The following is a 19,839-nucleotide window of genomic DNA, read 5'->3' as shown; positions in this document are numbered from 1 at the left end:
GGAAGAGAGCTAGCATCACATTTTCCACTTTACCTCTTAGGAGTTCTGAAGAGAGAAGGGCCATGTTATCTAAACATTGCATCAATTTATGTGGTTTGATTTCCTTCCTAGACATAGAGTTGATATCCACTGTGTGCAATAAAACAGTAACTATTAGGCGGTTTGTTTTTTACTATGGTGATGTTTGTCTATAATCCCAGCACTTGGAAGGTAGAGACTGAGGATCCCAGGCTGGCCAAGACTGCATCACAAGACTGTCTTGTAATTCATTAATTATCAAGCAAAAAAACAAATAAAACAAACAAACAAACAAAAAACCCCTACACACATACCAGTATAAGAAATTTTAATGGTAAATGATGTGTTTTAAGCTCTCAAAGAACTTAACAATGTAAGAGAAGACATTTTAAACATATTATTCAAATGTATACTTAATCCTTCAATTAACAAACAGGTATTGCATTGCCAGTATTAGGGGAAGTGGGGAAATGACTGGAAACAGAACAATGAAATTACCTTACTGATCACACATAATCTATTGGGCAGATAATAGATAGGCAAATGCATTAAAATATTTTGTTGAGGCTACTATAATTGTATGCTTATATACTATATTATAAACATGTAAGTATTTATCTCTACTGCCTTTTAAATGGATCAAGAAATATATGAAATCTAAGAGCAAAAAGGTGATAGAAGAATAACAAAAAACTTTACATTAAAAAGATAATAGGAACTTAATATGACTTAGTATACCAGAAAAAGCTGATGCCTAATCCCCTACAAGCAAACCCAGCAGAGAACTCTAGAAGAGACAAGCATTGTCAACAGCAGGAAGTGTTTTCTGCATTGTTTTCCTTATTGTTGACTTGTAAAAGTTGTTTGTATATTGTGAAAAATCCTTTGCTAGTTACATAGGTCATAAATATTTCCTCTTAGAAGAGGACTTACATTTTTATTTTCTTAATTGTATCTTTTAAAAAGCAGAGGAAATTATTTGGCTGAGGCCCAATTTGCATATGCTGTTTCTTTTTCTTCTGTGTGTTACTTAAATGTTAATGTGTCTCATGGTTACACAAATTTTATTTTGTTTTCTTTTTTTTTAATTATTTATTTATGTATGTGCATATACTGTAGCTTTCAGACACACCAGAAAAGGACATCACATCCCATTACAGATGGTTGTGAGCCACCATGTGGTTGCTGGGAATTGAACTCAGGACCTCTGGAAGAGCAGTCAGTGCTCTTAACCTCTGAGCCATTTCTCCAGCCCTTATCTTGTTTTCTATGAGAAATTTTTCTTTTACTTTACACCTGTTATAAGTTATCCATTACAGAAGCCACTAGCCACATGTAATTCTTAAGCACTAAGATGTGGCTAGTCTAGATTAAATTATATATATTATATTAGTATGTAATTTATATAATTGCATATATTATAAATTTATATAAATTACATATAATAAATTACATATAATAAATAATCTTTATTATACAATAAAATGTTGATATGTGGATATATGGAGCTGAACAAAATATATTGCTAAGTTTAAAAGTATATAAATAAAATATTTACACAAATTACCAAAGACCCAAATAAATAAAAATGACCTATTATAAAGGAAGAACTCACTATTTTATATATTTCCATTTTCCCAAAATTGATCTGTGAAGATCTTTTTTATGTGTATGGGCAAATACACATGTATATCTGTGGCTTCTGTATGGTGTATGTCTGGTATCTTGGAGGACAAAAGAGGGCACAATCAAATGCCCGGAAACTTGAGTTAGACAGTTGTGAGCTGCTATGTGCGTGCTAGGAATTAAATCCTGGCCCATTTGAAGAGCAGCCAGTGAACTGCTAAGCCATTGCTTCAGCTCCCAAATCTAATAGCTTATAAAGAAAAATTTTATTATTAAATGAAATCAAGGCTATCTTTTACCAGTGTTTAGGAGCCCTAATAGAAATGCAAGCCAAAGCACAGAGACACCACATTTATTTCAGGGCTACCAGTCACTTGATTTTTGTTTTGAAATGGGCGTTTCATATTGCCCAGGCTGGCCTGGAACCCAGTATGTGTCTGAGAATGACCTTGAACTTTGATATTCCTGCCTCCACCTCAGCAATGCTAGGGTTTCCGGCACATGTTAACAATGCTTGGTTGTACGCACTAGGCAGCCACATCTCTGTCTCCAACTAATAATTTGACTCCTTAACTATGGAGAGAATTTTTACCTTTTTTTTTTTTTTTTGCATCTCCATTTTTTTCTTTTGTTGGCTTTTGTTTATTTGTTTGTTCGGTTTTTTTAATATATATTTTTTTAATCAAGTCATAATTTTTACTTATTCACACGGGTTATAAACACAAAAAGGCAGGACGTGGGGAAGGGGGGAGTGCAGATATCTTTCAGAACATGGTATCGGCTGGGTAAAGGTTCAGGGGACAGGTCACTATGACTCTGCCTATGATTCACTTGTCCTTATCTAAGTTGGTATTATCCACCAAGGCTACCTGTTTACAAGGTCTATGACTACTCAGGCTGGTAAATTTCCACAAAAATGTTACCTGTTTACATTTTTTCTTTCTCTAAGCTTGAAGAATGGCTATTCCTAACTAAAAGTCTTTTGAGTTAGGTAAATACTATATGTATTTCTAAGGCAGTAAAAGCACTTTTGAACTTCTGAAATGTTTCTGACCTGTTTTGAATGGCCATATTCAGGAAGTTGTTGGCATTTCTGGTATGTTCAATATCGAATAGCAAAAATAAGTGTTCTTAGTGTTCTTTTTTGTTTTTTCAGATTGAACTTAGAGCTTACTCAGTCCCTTCCCCCAGACCCCCCTTGGGCACGTGTGTGTGTCTGTCTGTCTATATGGGAGTCTGTGTACCATAGTATATGTGTGGAGGATAGGATAACTTGTGAAACTTAGTTCTCCTTCTGCCATGTAGGCCTCAGGACTTGAACTCAGCTTGTCAAGCTTGTGGGCAGACACTTTTGCCAGCCCATGAGCCCAGGGTTTTGTGCATGCTAGGTGACCAGCACCTTTAGCATTCATTATGACATGGGTGGTAGTGGTGGTGGTGATGGTGGTGGTCGTGGTGGTGGTGGTGGTGTTTGATTGGTGTGGTTTGGTTTTGGTTTTTATTTAATTATATATATATATATGGGAGGGTATATGGATGCATGAGTGCAGATGTCAGTGGATCTAGGAGAGAATGTCCCTGTAAGCTGAAGCCACAGGCAATTGTGAGCCACCTAGTGTCAGTGCTAAGAACTGAATTTGAGTTCTGAATTTGAGTTCTCTGTAACATTAATATATACTCCTAACTGAGCCATCTCTTTAGCCCCATCTCTATCACTCTTAATTAACTGTGAATTAAAATATAATAATATAAAATTTGGGGCTGGGAAGAAAGTTCTGCTGGTAAAGTACTTGTCTTGCAAGTATGAAGACCTTAGTTCAGTCTCCAGAACCACATTTTCAAAAGCCAAGTTTGGTAGTACACACTTGTAATTTCAGCGTTAGACAGGTAGAGACAGGTCCCAGGGATTCACTAGCTTCCAGCCTCTCCACTATTGGGCAAGTTCCAGGTTGTTAACATGACAGGAGTTAACTCCTTTATCTCTGTCTTATTCTTTCAGGGAAATGTGCTGTGCTGTCATTCAAGGACTTCCTCTCCTGCAGGCCAACTGAAATACCAGAAAATGACATTCTGCTTTGTGAGAGCCGCTATAATGAGAGTGACAAGCAGATGAAGAAGTTCAAGGGGTTGAAGAGGTTTTCACTCTCTGCTAAAGTTGTAGATGATGAAATTTACTACTTCAGGTAAAGCTTGTAAAACTAAAAAAGGGCGCTTGGGCTAACACAGCAGTCATGTAACCCAGTGTTCTGAGTTGTTGTATTAGGTCTTGAACTATCGTATAATTCCAATAGAAAATATCAATTTAGTGAGATCTAGTAATTCCCATACTTGGGAGGGTGAGGCAGGAGATAGTATTAAGTTTGAGTCAGCTTTTTGTTTTGTTTTGTTACAGAGAGAAAAAGTATTGCGTTAAAAAAAAAAAAGTTTTAATAGTACCTTGGCTTAGACACCAGCAATTGTAGAATGAAGACAGAAACACTTGGTTCTGTTGGCAGCCTCTCTGTGGGAAGATTTGCTCAGTTTCATAGATTATGACAACTCCTTTTTAACATATAGTCCACTAGACCTGACCAGTCCCTCTGTGAGTATTGATCAGAATTGTTAATAAGTAGAAGTAACATCACAAATACCCATTGAAGCCGCTTTGCTAGCCTTATAGAGTGTTTGCGGCAGGTTGTAAAATGTCATTTGTAAATGGTTTCAGGTCTGCTCTCTGACTAGTCTTGGAAACGGTTGGCAACTTTGTACTTACTTGTTTGTTTTTGTCACTGTTTTTCAGGAAACCAATCGTTCCTCAGAAGGAACCCTCACCTTTGTTAGAAAAGAAGATCCAATTGCTAGAAGCTAAATTTGCTGAGTTAGAAGGTGGAGATGATGATATTGAAGAAATGGGAGAAGAGGATAGTGAAGTCATTGAACCTCCATCTCTACCTCAGCTTCAGACACCTCTGGCCAATGAGCTGGACCTCATGCCCTATACACCCCCACAGGTACAGTGATATACCCCATGACTTGCCTTCTCAGTTCTAGTCTTTAGCAGACTCAAACCAGAGTAGGAGGCATGGAGGCATCAGCCCCCCCCCCCCCCCCCCCCCCCCCGGTATATGTCAGACTTTTCTTTGAAATGTCAGTTAGCCTAGGCTGGCTTCAGACTTCTTGTGTATTTAAGGTGGGCCTTGAACTCTTATTCCTCTTGCCTCCGTTTCCAAAACAAGCACTGGGAGTACAGGTGTACACTGCCACACACTTCATGTTTGAATTTTTGCCTAGAAATCTGCACTAAGGAATAATAGTGTTTTGTCTTTGTTTTGCAGACCCTTTGTTTATTTATTTTTAATTGGCAAAAAGCATACCTATATCATTAAGCCAATAATAATTTCTTTTAAATTTCATAGTGATGGTTTAAGAGGAGTTTAGAAGGTTATTGCCTTGTAGACAAGAAGTAATAAGGAATGGTATTATATTCCTCCTCCACCTTAGCTTTCAGCGCCCACACACAAGATCTTTCTGCCTCCACTTCAGCCTCCTGAGTAATAGGATTATAGATATATTCTGCCATACCTGGATGCCTACGTCTTTTTAATTTCCCCTTCCTTTGGACTTCATCTTTTAGTTGAGGTGATCCCTCTTCTGTTTCTTTTCCTCATTCAGAATTTTCTTGAGACTTAATTGTGAGGTCACCATTGTAGGCTATAGTCATGGAATTCAGTGAAATTTTCATTTATTTTTGTACAAGACAAGGAGGAAGTATATTTTGACCAAGAAAATGTCAGCTACAAACTGAGTATGTCTATAAAACATTATTGCATTATATGTGTCTGGCTTCTAGAAACTGTAGAAACAGTGCAATTTTCTGATACTTTATATAATAGCTTTCTGTCTTACAGTCTACCCCAAAGTCTGCCAAAGGCAGTGCAAAGAAGGAAGGTTCTAAACGGAAAATCAACATGAGTGGCTACATTTTGTTCAGCAGTGAAATGAGAGCTGTGATTAAAGCCCAGCACCCAGACTATTCTTTTGGGGAGCTCAGCAGACTGGTGGGGACAGAATGGAGAAACCTTGAAACAGCCAAGAAAGCAGAATATGAAGGTAAATAAGGACTAGGCACAACTGTCTCCACTTTGTAAGCAAGGGGTGTTTTCAGGAATGCACATGCATATACAAGCTTTACTCTGTTATTCTTACCACATGCACATGAATCTGGTGTTTTGGACTGTCCCAGCTGGCAGTAGATGCCAGTACCTAGAGAGTTGCCTCTGACTTGACCTCAGATCCTTGTGTTGCCCCTCCTGGCAAATTTCTCAAACAAAAATATTTTGCTATTAAAAATTGCATGATTTTATTTCATATATACCTGTAGGTACACACATGTTGACCTGGGGAAAGATTGTTCAATATGTTAACTATAATTTTGATTAAAATTCACCTGAATGTGGCCTTCTAAAATAAGTGGTCTTCTGTATGGCTCTTGATAAGCCAAAACTGTTAAACTTTAGGCTGAGGCATGGTGTGCCTGGTTTCCTAGGCCAGTCCTGGCCTGTACTGTGTCTGTGTTGATACCTGCTCTTAAGATACTTGGATGACTTTGACAAAGCTCAGCTGCCTTCATTTTCCCCTTACTCTTTGATTGATATGATTGATCAGTTTGAACCATGAGCTACTTAAAGATTTGGTGGTTCATAGTTATAAAAAATTAATTCCTTAAGAGATTTTTGGTGGTTTGGATTTTTCACTGTAGTAGTTAATATTGAGTATGGCTTTAATAAGTGAGAGTAATGCCAGGCAGTGGTGGCGCACGCCTTTAATTCCAGCACTTGGGAGGTAGAGGCAGGCAGATTTCTGAGTTCGAGGCCAGCCTGGTCTACAGAGTGAGTTCCAGGACAGCCAGGGCTACACAGAGAAACCCTGTCTCGAAAAACCAAATAATAATAATAATAATAATAATAATAATAATAATAATAATAATAAGTGAGAGTAAGCATTACATTTGGCAATACTTTGAGTTGTAGTTTTCCACTTCAAATTTTGTATGTTAAATAATTTTCCAGTATAGTCTTCCTCTCTAACTTGACTAAGTCCAAATCCATTATTTATGTGGCATCTATTAATACCCAAGAACCTTCTTTGAGAAAGTCTAGTCAATCCCATAAGAACCTAGAACTCTTGGACACTTTGATGTTTTAGGGCTTACTTCAAGTTAAGACCAAATGTACTACTAAGTTGGAGGACTGTTGCTAAGAAGCTTGGCTGACATAGTGCAAAGCCTATCTCAAAGCAAACAAAGCTAGTACTGTGTGACTGGTTATTTAGGGTACAAATAGGACAAAGAGATCTAGAGATCATCTGATGGCAGAAAAACTGTAGCATGGCTGAAGGAAGAAGAGATGATATTTGAAAAGTTCTCTCATATTTAATGGGGTATGTGAAATTAGGAAGAACCTAGTGAGAGGTGAGTTATGTTTCAGTAGCCTGAAATTCAAACTCTGAACTTTGGGTGTTTCTGCCCACTGAATTCAAAACACAAAGTTGGGAGTTTGGCTGGCATGGTTTTAGTAATTCTGAATTCCAAAGCAGCCTAGTTCAGCTTCTTTCAGAAAGAACTAATATTTTATCCACACAGCTGAGCTTTTCTGTTTTTCCAACTTTAATTTTTGTTTTTTTTTCCCTCCAGTTTATTGTTTCATTTGTGTAATGAAAAAACTAGCATTTAATATTGGGGCATCTAGAGCACAGGTTTTTTTTTTTTTTTTTTAACTACTAGAGGATAAGTTGTTAGAATGGGTTTGCTTTTCATACTCACTATGCAGAAGATACCAGGCTGAGACAATCCTAGTGAGTGATGCTAAGTGTCTACAAGCAACTTCATCAGCCTCAGGAGCTTTGACTTGCACAATTTTCACATTCTTCCCATAAAGGAGTGGAGCTGTTGCTTCTTGAGTCTCTTTAAAGCCATGTACCTCAAACTGTTTAACCCAAATAGCTGTAGTCTTTTGAATTCCATGTTGGAGAGATAACTGTGGAAGTTGAAGTATGACACCAGGCGTCGGGGCCATGAGTTGCTCTTTCTCCTGTATTCTTGAACAAGTCACTGCCTGTACCCCAGCTTCTGTCTGCCCATCTGAAGAGTGGGAAGGACTTCCTACTTAGAATGTGAAGCTGAATAAACCCTGTATGGTGAGAGCTTTGGGAATATGCTCTCATAGAAGGTCCAGCGTGCTGAGAGCATGACTGTTGAGGGTGCTGGCTCTAGAGGTGCAGAGTAGCCTAAGGAAGTAAGGAGGTTTATCAGTTACTAGCCGAGAGGTTCCAGAAACATGTGTTCCTCTTGCATTTCAAGTACACTGATAGTCGGTGCTGGAATTCTTGCTGATTTAGGATTCATGGTCGTTTTGAACTCAGCTTCAGGGAACCTGGTTCTTTCAGAATATTGTCCATTGCTATATACATGTATGTATTAGTTTCCCTCTTCTGATGACTACAGTGTAGCTAATCATGTATTTTCCTCCCTTGGAGTTAGTTAATCATGACCTCTTTCTTTGCTTCATTAGAATGTAGAAACTGGCTGTTTACTTTTCCTAAAGTCTTAAGGTAGAGGCAGTAAGCTACTTTTCCCTTACAGAGTTAATTTTCTTCAGCTGCTAAACTTGTGATATCAATGATGAGTCCTCAAATTTTAGTAAAATTGGATACAAGGAATCAGAAAATTAGAGTAAGTACAATTGTTCCAAAAATTATAATGGGCCATGGAATTGCTTCATGTTGAAATTGTAATCTGTAATGCTATTACTACTAGAATAATGGTAGCGCTTCTCATCTTCAGAGTGCCTCGTGAGATTAACCACGCTGGTCACCTGGTGATGTGTTTTGATAAAATCTGTGCTTTCTGAATGTGTGTTGCAGTCTTAACATTCTTGAAATCTTTGCAGACCAGTTCTCAAGATGGGATAGGAAAGCTGAATTCTAGGTTACCAAGTGAAATCGGCCCGACTCCTGTGTTGAGACTAGTCATCTACCGTTCCTTCCATTGAGACAGAACTGTTGCCTGTGTTTTTACTAGTCCTGTTGAATGCAATGGATGGTATTTTGAATTCCTGGGTTAAAAACAGAATTGAAAATGTGAAATGCCTTTACAGAGCGGGCAGCTAAAGTTGCTGAGCAGCAGGAGAGAGAGCGAGCAGCACAGCAACAGCAGCCGAGTGCTTCTCCCCGAGCAGGCACCCCTGTGGGGGCTCTCATGGGGGTGGTGCCACCACCAACACCAATGGGGATGCTCAATCAGCAGTTGACACCTGTTGCAGGTAAAAACAGGAGCTAAGACCATTTTTTTCCACTTTAAGAAATTCCTTCATTTTTTTTTCTCCAAAAGGAGTAGGCCACAGTCTGTAGCCTTTTCTCATGACAGATTCCAAGTTTGAAGTCATCCATGTTGTCCTGTATTGCTTTTCCCATACAGGCAATGCCTCTTCTCTATCCCAAAAGTGGGCCCTAGGCCCGACCCTGCCAATTGGTAGGTCGCAGCTCTTGTCTTGCTGTAGGCATGGTCTGGTAATGTTCTTACTCCAGACTGCTCTTTGATAGAGCACTACAGCAGGAAGTATAAGTAGACCTTGAGTTCTGTTCTGAGGAACTCCAAGGAAAATATAACAGCAGTCTTCAGGTGATACTGATTCTCCGTCTCATGCCAGTTCAGTTTGCCCTATTCTGCTGCAGCCATCCTTAAAAGACTGACCACTTAAAAGGATTTTTGACAGTGAATTATTAAATCCTTTCTTGGTCACCAATATGCATGACTGCTAAATAGGGGGGAAGTCCTTGTTCAATTCATTGTGCCCACTCTGTAATGCTTTTCTATTTAATACATTAAACTGCATTTTCTGTTAGTATCCCAGTCACATATTTAAATAAATAAGATGAAAGAAAGAAAAGGAAAAAGAAATGATGAATGTGGTTTGCTTGTGTGTGTTGTCTCTGGTTCTGGTAGCCATAGCAAATTTGACTACTGTTGAACTGAAATCTTGTCTGACATGTCTCCACAAAAAGCCTGTGGACCACTTCTCAGGCCCTTCCTTTGTTACCTCTCCACATCTGGTGAGCTCTATACAAGCCACCTGTGATTCTTCTTACACAAGTGTCTGACTTCTTTTGCACAGAGTCCAAGACAGTGTTGTTCAAGGCAGCTTTGTGGGAATACTTTTTTTGTTTTTGCTGTTTTTTGTTCTTGCCGTTTTCGGTTTTTTGTTGTTGTTGTTTTGGGTTTGTTTTTTTTTTTTTTTTTTTTTGCCTTTTTTGTTTTTGCTTTTAGAGGAAAGATTGCACAGGATAACTTTCCCATTGTTGCTCCTAACTTTTGTGATGGCAAATTCTCAAATGCACTGTCGCTGACCTCAGCAGTTGCACGCGCCAAAGCACATCTGAGTCATGGCTCTCAGTGCTTTCAGTGTGACTGATGTTGATCTAACAAATCTCATAACCGCCTGCTCTATTCCATGGCCCATTCTGGTTAATGGGGTTCCAGAGGTTTGCAGAAATCAGGTCTTGATCATGGGGACTTTGAAAGTTAGGATTCCCTCATTGACACCCTATTTTGTTCTATTTGATGTATAATACTGTGGCACTATGTCCTTGACTACAAAATCCAGGAACATATATTAACAAAATGAATACATGTAGCTAAAAATGAAACAAAAATTAGCAGCTGCAGCATTTTAGCTCCCTGTTGGGGAATAGCATCTGTGGTTGAGAAGGGTGGTTCTCTAGAAGACCCCTGCTCTGTTAACTAAAGGTGTGTTGCCTAGGCTTCTGGGCCACGGGACTGAAGGGCACAGATTCTCTACAGTAAAAGTCTTTGGTCCACAGTGAGAATTTTGCGGTAAAAAGGGTAATTTTTCATGGAATTATAGGTTGTTTAGGGCCTTAGTCATATCCTTCTTGCTGTCTGAGACCAGCTTTGCTTACAAGCATTGAAGCTCATTTGAACACATGTGACTGGGATAATAAATGCCAAAGTACAGTTTAATGAAGACAAGTGTTGTGTCTTTCAGTTCTTAATAATCTTCAACCACAGCCTGTGACGGCTGCGTTCAGATGGGCTTTTGTAATTGAAAGCAAAGCCTCCTAACATTGTTCAACCTCTCACCTGCTTATCCTTAAAAGCTCGTCCTGGCGGTGTGTTGAAAGGGCAGTTTGGCAACATTGGATTTCATCGTGTTTTAAGATGATGGTATCTACTCAAAACCATTTTTACTTCGAACTCTTAAAAACTGAAATGCATCCTATTTCATGTATAGAAATATTTCAAAGTTGTTTTGTGTAGTTGTTTTTGTAGCCAGTTTAGATGTGACTAAGGAGGCAAGGTGAGTCAGTCTAGGGTTCTCAGTGTGCCAGAGCTTTAGAAGACTAAACTTGTGCAAACAAATGTTTCAGATACCTCCTCCTCAAAGAAAGTAAGACTGAAACTCTATTCAAAGAGTATTTTGATGCTATGCCTTTGCCCCTTCCTATGTGAGAAACTGCCTAAAAGTGACTACTGTACTCAAGAGGGAGCTTTACCTTATTCATTAGACTCCTACAGATTCTGAGTCATAGTTTGTTTTTGTGTTTTTGATAGGTGAGTCCTCACTGAAATTATTTTCACCTCTTTTCCAAAAATACTTGTTTGTCATAACATTTCCCTAGCCAGATGGTTTATTATATGATGGTATGCTTGGAAAATAAAGGAATGAAATCTCTGTTCATAGGAGTCTGTACCTCAGTTAAAATGCTCCCTGTCAGTTGAAGGTTTACATGTGTGAGCCTGGAGACAGTGATGACAACTGACATTTTCTCCTGTAGTGGCAGAGCCTGATTCTCCAGCTGTTCTTCCTGCAGGCCTGCTGCATGTAGGTTTCTGAACTACGTGGACTTTAGTTGGCTTGAGAAAATTTAGATTTCTCCTTAACATATTTTGAAATCTAAAGATGAAATATTATTCATTGCAATAGCTGTTAGTTGTTCTCCAGCTCAAACCTTAATGTAATCCATTCTTAACAGCAGTGGTGGAGATAGAAGGGAGGAGTATGTGAAGAAGTCTTGAAACTTTTTTGCTCCCAAACTGGAGAACCATGCCTTGTGATCAGGACTGTGCACCTCATTTCCCTCCATTCTGATTTCCCTTCATGCGCACCCACAATAGGGATGTGAGTGCGGGCAGAGTGGAGTAATGGGGTATGTACTGATCACTTGGAGTTGCAGGTGGCAGAACTGGTCACTGGTTGAACAGTTTGCAAAGTCTGTCCTTGGGAAAGCTGTGTTACAAGAACTCTTCTTTTATTAAATGAGAATATTATATTAGCTTATTGAGAATAATTATAAATAATAATTTACTAAATACTAATTCATCCAAAAGTATTGGGTTTCATTATAACTTTATTTTGTTCATTACTGCAACAAAATAATTGCACTAATTGCTGTTATATCATGCAGTACTAAGGGTGCTTTATTCATTGGTAGTGCATGGAGGGGTTGTTATTACTTAGCTCATGTTGCATGTTAATGATGCATGTCTGAAATTTGTTGTGTCCTTCAAGGCATGATGGGTGGCTATCCGCCAGGCCTTCCACCTTTGCAGGGCCCAGTTGATGGCCTTGTTAGCATGGGCAGCATGCAGCCACTTCACCCTGGGGGGCCTCCACCTCACCATCTTCCGCCAGGTGTGCCTGGCCTCCCAGGCATCCCACCACCCGGTAAGAACTTCATCCTCATTCACTCATTAATCTCATTTTTTTTTCTATTCTTTTTCCTCCCTCAGCCAATTCTTCCAGGAGGCACCTGCTGCCCATGGTGGCCAGGCTTCCCTCACAAAGAATCTCAGGGCTGTCAGTAGTAGGGCCTGTCCTATGTGTTGATCAGGTGACCTACCAACAGCAGCACAGGATGCACTGCAGAGACCAGGCCCATAGATCAAGGAGCTGGAGGCATGGTCCAGTATCAGATATGACATGTTTGAAAAGCCTTAAGGGCTACAGCCTCTTATCAGAGAATTGCCAGTTCAGAGTCATATATAAAAATACTCTTTACTCCCAGAGCATTTCTTTACCTGGTGACATTCTTACTTGATAGGGTCTTCATTGTAGAGTCCCTGTTCCAACTCTTCCTCCTCAATAGCCCTTTTGAAGTAATCAGAACTACATATGTGAAGCTCCTCAGAAATCCTTCACTTTGTAGCACAGTGTAGGAAGGGAGGGAGTTTATATTGAATTAGTCTTCTTGAGTCCCCTCAACAAGCATAACATGACCTTGTTACCTATGGACATGTTTGTATGTCAATAGAAACCAAAATTTCTTCTGTATAGAAATATATAAATGGAGCTCAGAATTTACTACATTGTTTCACTTTATAATGGAAGTTGAAAGATTGGAAAATCACAAGTTTCCATAATTTCCATCATATATGCAAAAGAACTTACTTTTGGCTATAATCTAGTTAGGGGGAAATGGACTTTTAAATGACTTGGAGCAACAATCAATCCATTACGGAAATGTCATCTAAGAGAGCCAAAACCCAGGTGAAATGCGGATGGAGCCTATCAGGTTTGCTTGCATTATGCTTGGACCCTCTGCCCATAGAGTTCTTAGTGGTTTGAAATAATGTTTCAGAGGGTGAACCCAATAGTGTATAGGGAAAACAAATGTTAACCCCAACATACTTTTTTTTTTTAAATTGTGATAGGATCAGGCTTGTACACAAGGCTGGCCTGGAACTCACGAGAGTACTGTACTGTCTCACCATCCCAATGCAGGGGTAACAAGCATGCATTCCACTGCTGTAGTTTAGCCACATTCTCTGTGTTCCTTAGAGGATGGCCATAACTCCAACAATGCTTTTTTTTTTCCCAATGTTCCCAGAGGAAGAAATGATTGTGGTATTTGTACTTCATTCTGGATGTGGTGACTTATGTGAAATGCTGTGAGACCAGAAGTCAATCAGAAAATAAGTTTTCTCATGGCAAATGAACTTGTTCCTAAATCTGTACCCTCATACCTTGGCACAAGGTTCTCTGAGTCAGTCTGTGAAACCTTGTTGGAATTGACACCTTCTAAATGTATATACCACTTGATAGAAGTCCTGTTTAAGGCCAGATACACACTCCAGTTTAGCAGCTGTGTTTTGGTGGTTCTGGGGGCAATGCTAGCCTCTCTTCTCTTGACTATAGAATCTAAACTCCTTTGGAAGAAAGGCCAGCACACCTGGTAACGGTCAGAGAGACAGGAAGAACTTGTTGTAAGCCCATGCACAGCTGATCTGGCTTTGAGCGTCAAGGAGCTCATCTGTTGTTGTCTCAGCTCCTGTTTTCAGTGGCTTACCCCAAGCATGTTATTTGTAAACAGGAAGTAGAACGGTTGCTGATTTGTTTGTGCTTCCCTGCAAATCTGTGATGCAGCCAGTTTTGGGAGCCTCTCAGTGTATAGGATCTAAGATCAATGAGTAACCTGCAGGGATCAGGGGCCGAGGGTTATGTGTTGCTGAAAACAGCAGCTTACCTACCATTCCACGACTGTGATGACCCGGTTACAGTTCCAAGTACTTGGCATATTCCATTTTAAGCAGAAACTTGTTTCACTTTTCTTTCTCTCTCTCTAACAAATAAGATGCCTTGTACTTCTTGGAAGTGACACTTAAGAACTCTGAATCTTCAAAAGGTTCAATTTTCTTCCTATCAAAATGCTAGCTATGGGAGAGAGCTGTATTTAGTAACCCAGGCTGGCCTCAGATTTACAGCAATATTCCTGTTTCAGCTTTGCAAGTGCTAGAATAACAGGTGTGAGCTAACATACACAGCAAAGCATCAGCGTTTTTAAACAGAGGCCCAGAAGCCTAGGAAGCTGGTTCCTCCTAGTCCCGCTATACAGATCACTAACAGGATATGCTTATGCTTTAAGGAACAGCTTAAAATGATTTGTTGTGGTTTGTTAGTTTAAACTGAGTCCCCTGGCTATTTTGTTTTGTTATAATAGCACATAGCCCTGAGATGACAATTGCCTTAAAGGCTAAATTTGGGACATTCTATTGTTATCAATTAGTGCCTGTGAGACAGCAATTGCTCGTGAACATTCACCCAAGGAAGTTTACTCAGTGATTACCAGGGAGAATAGGGTCACAAAGCCTTTCTCTATTCTTTGTCATTTGGAATCTGGGGTAATGGCAACAAGGTTACACTGCTTCCACATCATCCATTGAAATGCCTTCTTTCTGCCAACATTAGTGCCTGAGGTAGACCCAGCTGGTAACCTGCAAAAGCACATTAAGGTAGTGACTCCAGCCTCTACAGGATTCAGATAACTGTTCTTCCTCAACCCTTGTTTCCTGTGCTAGTACAATAGTTACTGCTCAACCTGATCCCACAGGCTCCAATTGCAAAGAAACTATGTGGTCAGGAGAAAAGTACCTTGAAAACAGAAGTGTATTCTAATTACTGCTCACTCACCAGGGTAACCCTAGAATTTTATTCAGGGTTTAAAACAGTCTATGCCTGGAATAATTATTGTACCTCTGACAAAGTATACTACTACTGTGCTTTAAGTAGCCAGAAACAAAAGAGTATAAAATTCCTAATTAGATTCTGTTTAGGGTGCTCCTATCCACACTCAAGGGCAAACGTACATGGGTTGGCATTATAAATGGCACCAGCTCTTGTCAGTTTATCAGTCAGCAAAACCCAAAGCCACTAATTGTGCCATTGCATTCTGAATTATAGGTGTGATGAATCAAGGAGTAGCCCCCATGGTAGGGACTCCAGCACCAGGTGGAAGTCCATATGGACAACAGGTAAGCCTCCTTGTTTAATTTTCCTTGAACTTGAGATTTTTTTAGCCATCTACCTTCTCAGAACATGTGCCGATTATCTTTTGACATAATCATTTGATCCCGGCTCTTTCAGGTAGGAGTTCTGGGACCTCCAGGGCAGCAGGCACCACCTCCATATCCTGGTCCTCATCCAACGGGCCCACCAGTCATACAGCAGCCAACAACGCCCATGTTTGTGGCTCCCCCACCAAAGACCCAAAGGCTTCTCCATTCAGAGGCCTACCTGAAATACATTGAAGGACTCAGTGCTGAATCCAACAGCATTAGCAAGTGGGACCAAACTCTAGCAGGTAAAGAGAGTACTGTTGAATACATGTTTCCTCCCAGTCCTCTCACTACTGCAACATCCTTTTTCTTATAAAGGGAAATAAATTATATATTTCTTAGAATAGATTTGGGGTTCTTTGCATATTGACCCAGTAAAAATGGGCTTAAAAAAAAAAATCAAAGCTCAGTCATAACATACTACCATCTTCTCAAATACATTCTGATTTTCTTTTCAGGTTTTTTTTTTCTCCCCAGATATTTAAGCTTTAGAATACATGTCAAACTTTAAAAAGAGGAAAATGGAAAGCTTATTTCTTTAGTCTACCAAGCTATTCATTTAGTTGAATAGGGAATATGTCTACAGTATATAGTAACATGGTGTGCCTTGTTTCTCAAAAGAAAAAAAAAGGAAGCTTCTGCTTATTCATTTTAAAAAATAAATTTGTGTGTTTGTGTTAAAGCACATGTGTGCTTTGGTTGCATAGAAGATAGACGACAACTTTCAGGAGTCAGTTTTCACCTTCTACCTTACTGGAGCATCGTCATTCTCATTTGTGCTGCTGCAGTAATAGTTATAGGCTAACTGTCCGTTGAGCTTCTAGACATTTCCCATGTCTCAAACGCCCATCTTGCCTTAGAAGTGCTAGGATTTCTGATACCCAGCACCACATCTGCTTTTTTGTCTGGAGTATGAGATGGTTATAGTCTGATTTGTACAACAAGCACTTCTATGCACTGAGCCATCTCCCTCATCCTGGTTGGATTTTTGTTGTTTGGCTTATGTTGAGAACTAGCTCCTAACATGTATCCTTGAATTAGTTGCCTTTCTCCCTCTGCCTCCTATGAGCTGGGAATACGTTTTTTTGTTTTTGTTTTGTGTGTGTGTGTGTGTGTGTGTGTGTGTGTGTGTTTATATAAAATGTACCACATGCATGCCTGGTGTCCACCCTCAGAAGCCAGAAAAAGACATCAGATCACTTGGAACTGTAGTTATGGACAGTTTTGAGTGACCCTGTGGATGCTGGGAACTGAACCCCAGCCCTCTACAAGAGCAGCAAATGCTCTTAGCCACTCAGCCAGCCCCTTATTCATCTGTAAACCAAACTAGGAAATGTTATCTCTTTTAAGAATACTAAGTATTAAGTATGATTTCCCTTTAGGCGTCTTTTGTAAGATTGAAGAAATTGTTAATATCAGAGGTATCTACAATAAAGTGTTAGTGGTCAGATATCAATGCCTAATAAACTTTGCTATGATCATAATTTATATCACATATTCATAACTTTAATAAATATTGTTTTGTTTTAGTATAAATACATCAACCCTTAAAACTGGGGAAATTTTATCATCCTAAAATTCTGATGTTTGTTTATACTTCACATTTTCAGCTCGAAGACGGGATGTCCATTTGTCAAAAGAACAGGAGAGCCGCCTACCTTCTCACTGGCTCAAAAGTAAAGGGGCACACACCACCATGGCAGATGCCCTCTGGCGCCTGCGGGATTTAATGCTTCGAGATACTCTCAACATCCGACAGGCATACAACCTAGAAAATGTTTAATCACGTCATTGTTTCTTCTATGGAAGCAAAGAGTTGTGGAGCGGTAGCCATTTTAGTTACTGGGGTGGGAGGGAGGAACAAAGGATGATAATTTTTATTGCATTTTACTGTACATCACACAGCCATTTTTATATAAGGACACTTTTAATAAGCTATTTCAAATTTGGTTTTGTTACATTAAGTTGACTATCAAATACACAAAAGATTTTTTTGCATATGTTTCCTTTGTTTAAAACCAGTTTCATAATTGGTTATATATAGTAATAGTTTTATCTTTACTTGTTAAAGGACTTAAATCAAAGGTTTTGGCTTGGCTTTGGTTTTCTTTTTTATAAATATATATATATTATATATATATATACACACACACACAAAAGAAAAAAATGAAAAAAAGTTTACAAATTTAAGTTGACAATGAAATGTGAAGTTGGTCCTAGTTTACATCTTAGAGGAATGTATATGTATGTTTTACATGCCTAAATATCTGCAGGTTTTCTTACAGGTAAAACGAAGTACTTTGAAAAGTTTAGATCATATATGTGTGACGGATGCGGCATATTTGCTCTATTAACACAGAGGCTTATATAGAAATCTAAAGTCACTGCTATATATCCATCCACAGTTAGCATAACTGAAGGAAAAAGTAACTTTTGTGCTGAGTTAGACATCTGTATTGTCAGTGATTCTTGTAGAACATATGCTCAGATCTGAGTTATATTTAGTTTTGGAAGGTAAGTTTAAGAGTACTTTTGATCAGTTTATGATTCAGTTTATGATTTTAGTTTATGCCTTCATGTTATACATATATGATTTGAAACTGTACATTTGTTACCTTGAAAAACATTGAAGAAAGTACTGAAGTATGCATGGAGGTGGTTTATTTTAAGCATAATACCTAACCTAAGAAAGAGTATACATGGACACAAGCTGTGCCTTGCACATTACTGTGTAAGGGTAGACTGCCTAAATAGACCGATGTCCTGGATTCTTTATTTCCTTGTTATCAGTTATAGTATTTTGTTTGTTTCAGGGTTGGAATTCTCAACCAGAAATAATTCTTTCTAAAATATTTTAAAATTCAGCTTGTGCTTTGGATTATAGAAGGAAATTATTACAGATCCCAACACTTGGATTTGGTGACCTTGTCTTTTCTTTCTTTTCTTGAGACATGGTCCTACTACCAACCCTGACTGGACTGGAACTCACAGTATAGACTAGGCTAGTCTCAGACACCTGCCGCTTCCTCCCAGGTGCTTGGGTTAAGGGCAAGCACCATCACGTTCAGGAGCCACAGCCCTGTCTTTCTACCATGGCCCTAGAGTAAACGCTGAGGCAGTATGCAGTGCTCAGGCGGCAGCACACAGTCCACACAGTGGGGGTTTTGAACCCGCTTTATTCTAACTGGGTGGATTTGTTGTACTGATGCTGCCACTGCCCTGTTGTTCATTTAGAATGATGGTTAAATGACACTCTTCCTTTAAAATATAACGGATCAGTACTCGTGTTTAATTGCCATGCTTAATAAATCATGAGAACAAAAGAGTATAGAATGGAAAGCAGTCCCTGGTAGCTACCTTAAATACAGGAGCCCTGTAACTTAATACCAGTAGTCAACCACTGGATCTCAATTTTCATCAAGTATTTTAAATAATCTTAAATTTTAAAAAATGTACTGCAGAGTATGCCATTATCTTATTGTTAAACTGAATCAAATAAATCTTTGATTCCTGGTTATTTGGACCATTGACTCATCATGGACTATATAATATAATCAGATTCTTTTCTTTTTAGGTATCCTTGAATTACACCAAAGAACCAGAAACTTAATTTTGGTTAAATTATTTATTTATTTCATGCATTCATTTTCTTTTTCTTTTTAAAGGTTTAGATGGGGCACCTTGGGGAGTCTCTAAAACCACTTCACTGTCAGCAACCAGGGGTACTAGAAGCCAGAGCACTCTTCTTACTGGCTCCTTCCTAGTGCTCTAGTGCTGTAGGAACCAAGAGCCAGCCCCAGGTTCCCTAAGGCAGTACAAATCCAGCACAGGGTGCTGTGTCCCTAAGACAAGCCCTGATTACCTTAAAAAAAAAAACTAATTAATTAAAAGCATTTAAGGTACTATTTATTTTAGAATCATGCTTTTGGAGAGTAACAGTGATTACTTAGGGTATAATTTTAAGATCAGACATCTTCAAAAACAGAAAAAGCCCTGACTTAAGGCAGTACAAGTAAATAATACACTTTCTCATGACTTTTAAGAACTGTAGTAATGTGGCTTAGGAAATATAATGACCTGATTGTTTTCAAAATGTAAGTTCCTGTGAAGAACTTTGTTTATATTGGGTTAGGGAACCTATAGGTTTAAAATAGAGTATCAGCCAGCTGACTTAAAAGACCTTGGTTTTACTAAGTCTGCCTTCCCCTTCTGAGGAAGAACTGAGTGGGTGAGGGACACTTGTGTAAAATCTCCAAATTTGTGTTACAACTTTCACCTTGAACGTTTGTTTCCAGACCTGATTAAAA

General features: G+C 39.0%; 1 protein-coding gene across 1 annotated transcript in view; it reads left to right on the top strand.

Annotated features, from left to right (window-relative positions):
• Positions 1–19,055, top strand: part of Pbrm1 (polybromo 1) — a 74,356-nt gene extending 55,301 nt beyond the window's left edge. The window contains exons 17-24 of the mRNA XM_028787552.1: positions 3,644–3,827; positions 4,424–4,634; positions 5,532–5,733; positions 8,778–8,942; positions 12,210–12,365; positions 15,378–15,448; positions 15,561–15,777; positions 17,143–19,055. Coding sequence (XP_028643385.1) covers positions 3,644–3,827; positions 4,424–4,634; positions 5,532–5,733; positions 8,778–8,942; positions 12,210–12,365; positions 15,378–15,448; positions 15,561–15,777; positions 17,143–17,315 — 1,379 coding nt within the window. The 3' untranslated portion in view covers positions 17,316–19,055. The remainder of the gene's footprint in view (positions 1–3,643; positions 3,828–4,423; positions 4,635–5,531; positions 5,734–8,777; positions 8,943–12,209; positions 12,366–15,377; positions 15,449–15,560; positions 15,778–17,142) is intronic.
• The last annotated feature ends 784 nt before the right edge of the window (positions 19,056–19,839 follow it).

The sequence above is a fragment of the Grammomys surdaster genome, unplaced genomic scaffold (genome assembly GCF_004785775.1).
Source record: "Grammomys surdaster isolate TR1022 unplaced genomic scaffold, NIH_TR_1.0 125669, whole genome shotgun sequence".
NCBI lineage: Eukaryota > Metazoa > Chordata > Mammalia > Rodentia > Muridae > Grammomys > Grammomys surdaster.
Note: the sequence above shows the minus strand (reverse complement) of the source record. Positions and strands in the feature narration are given on the sequence as shown.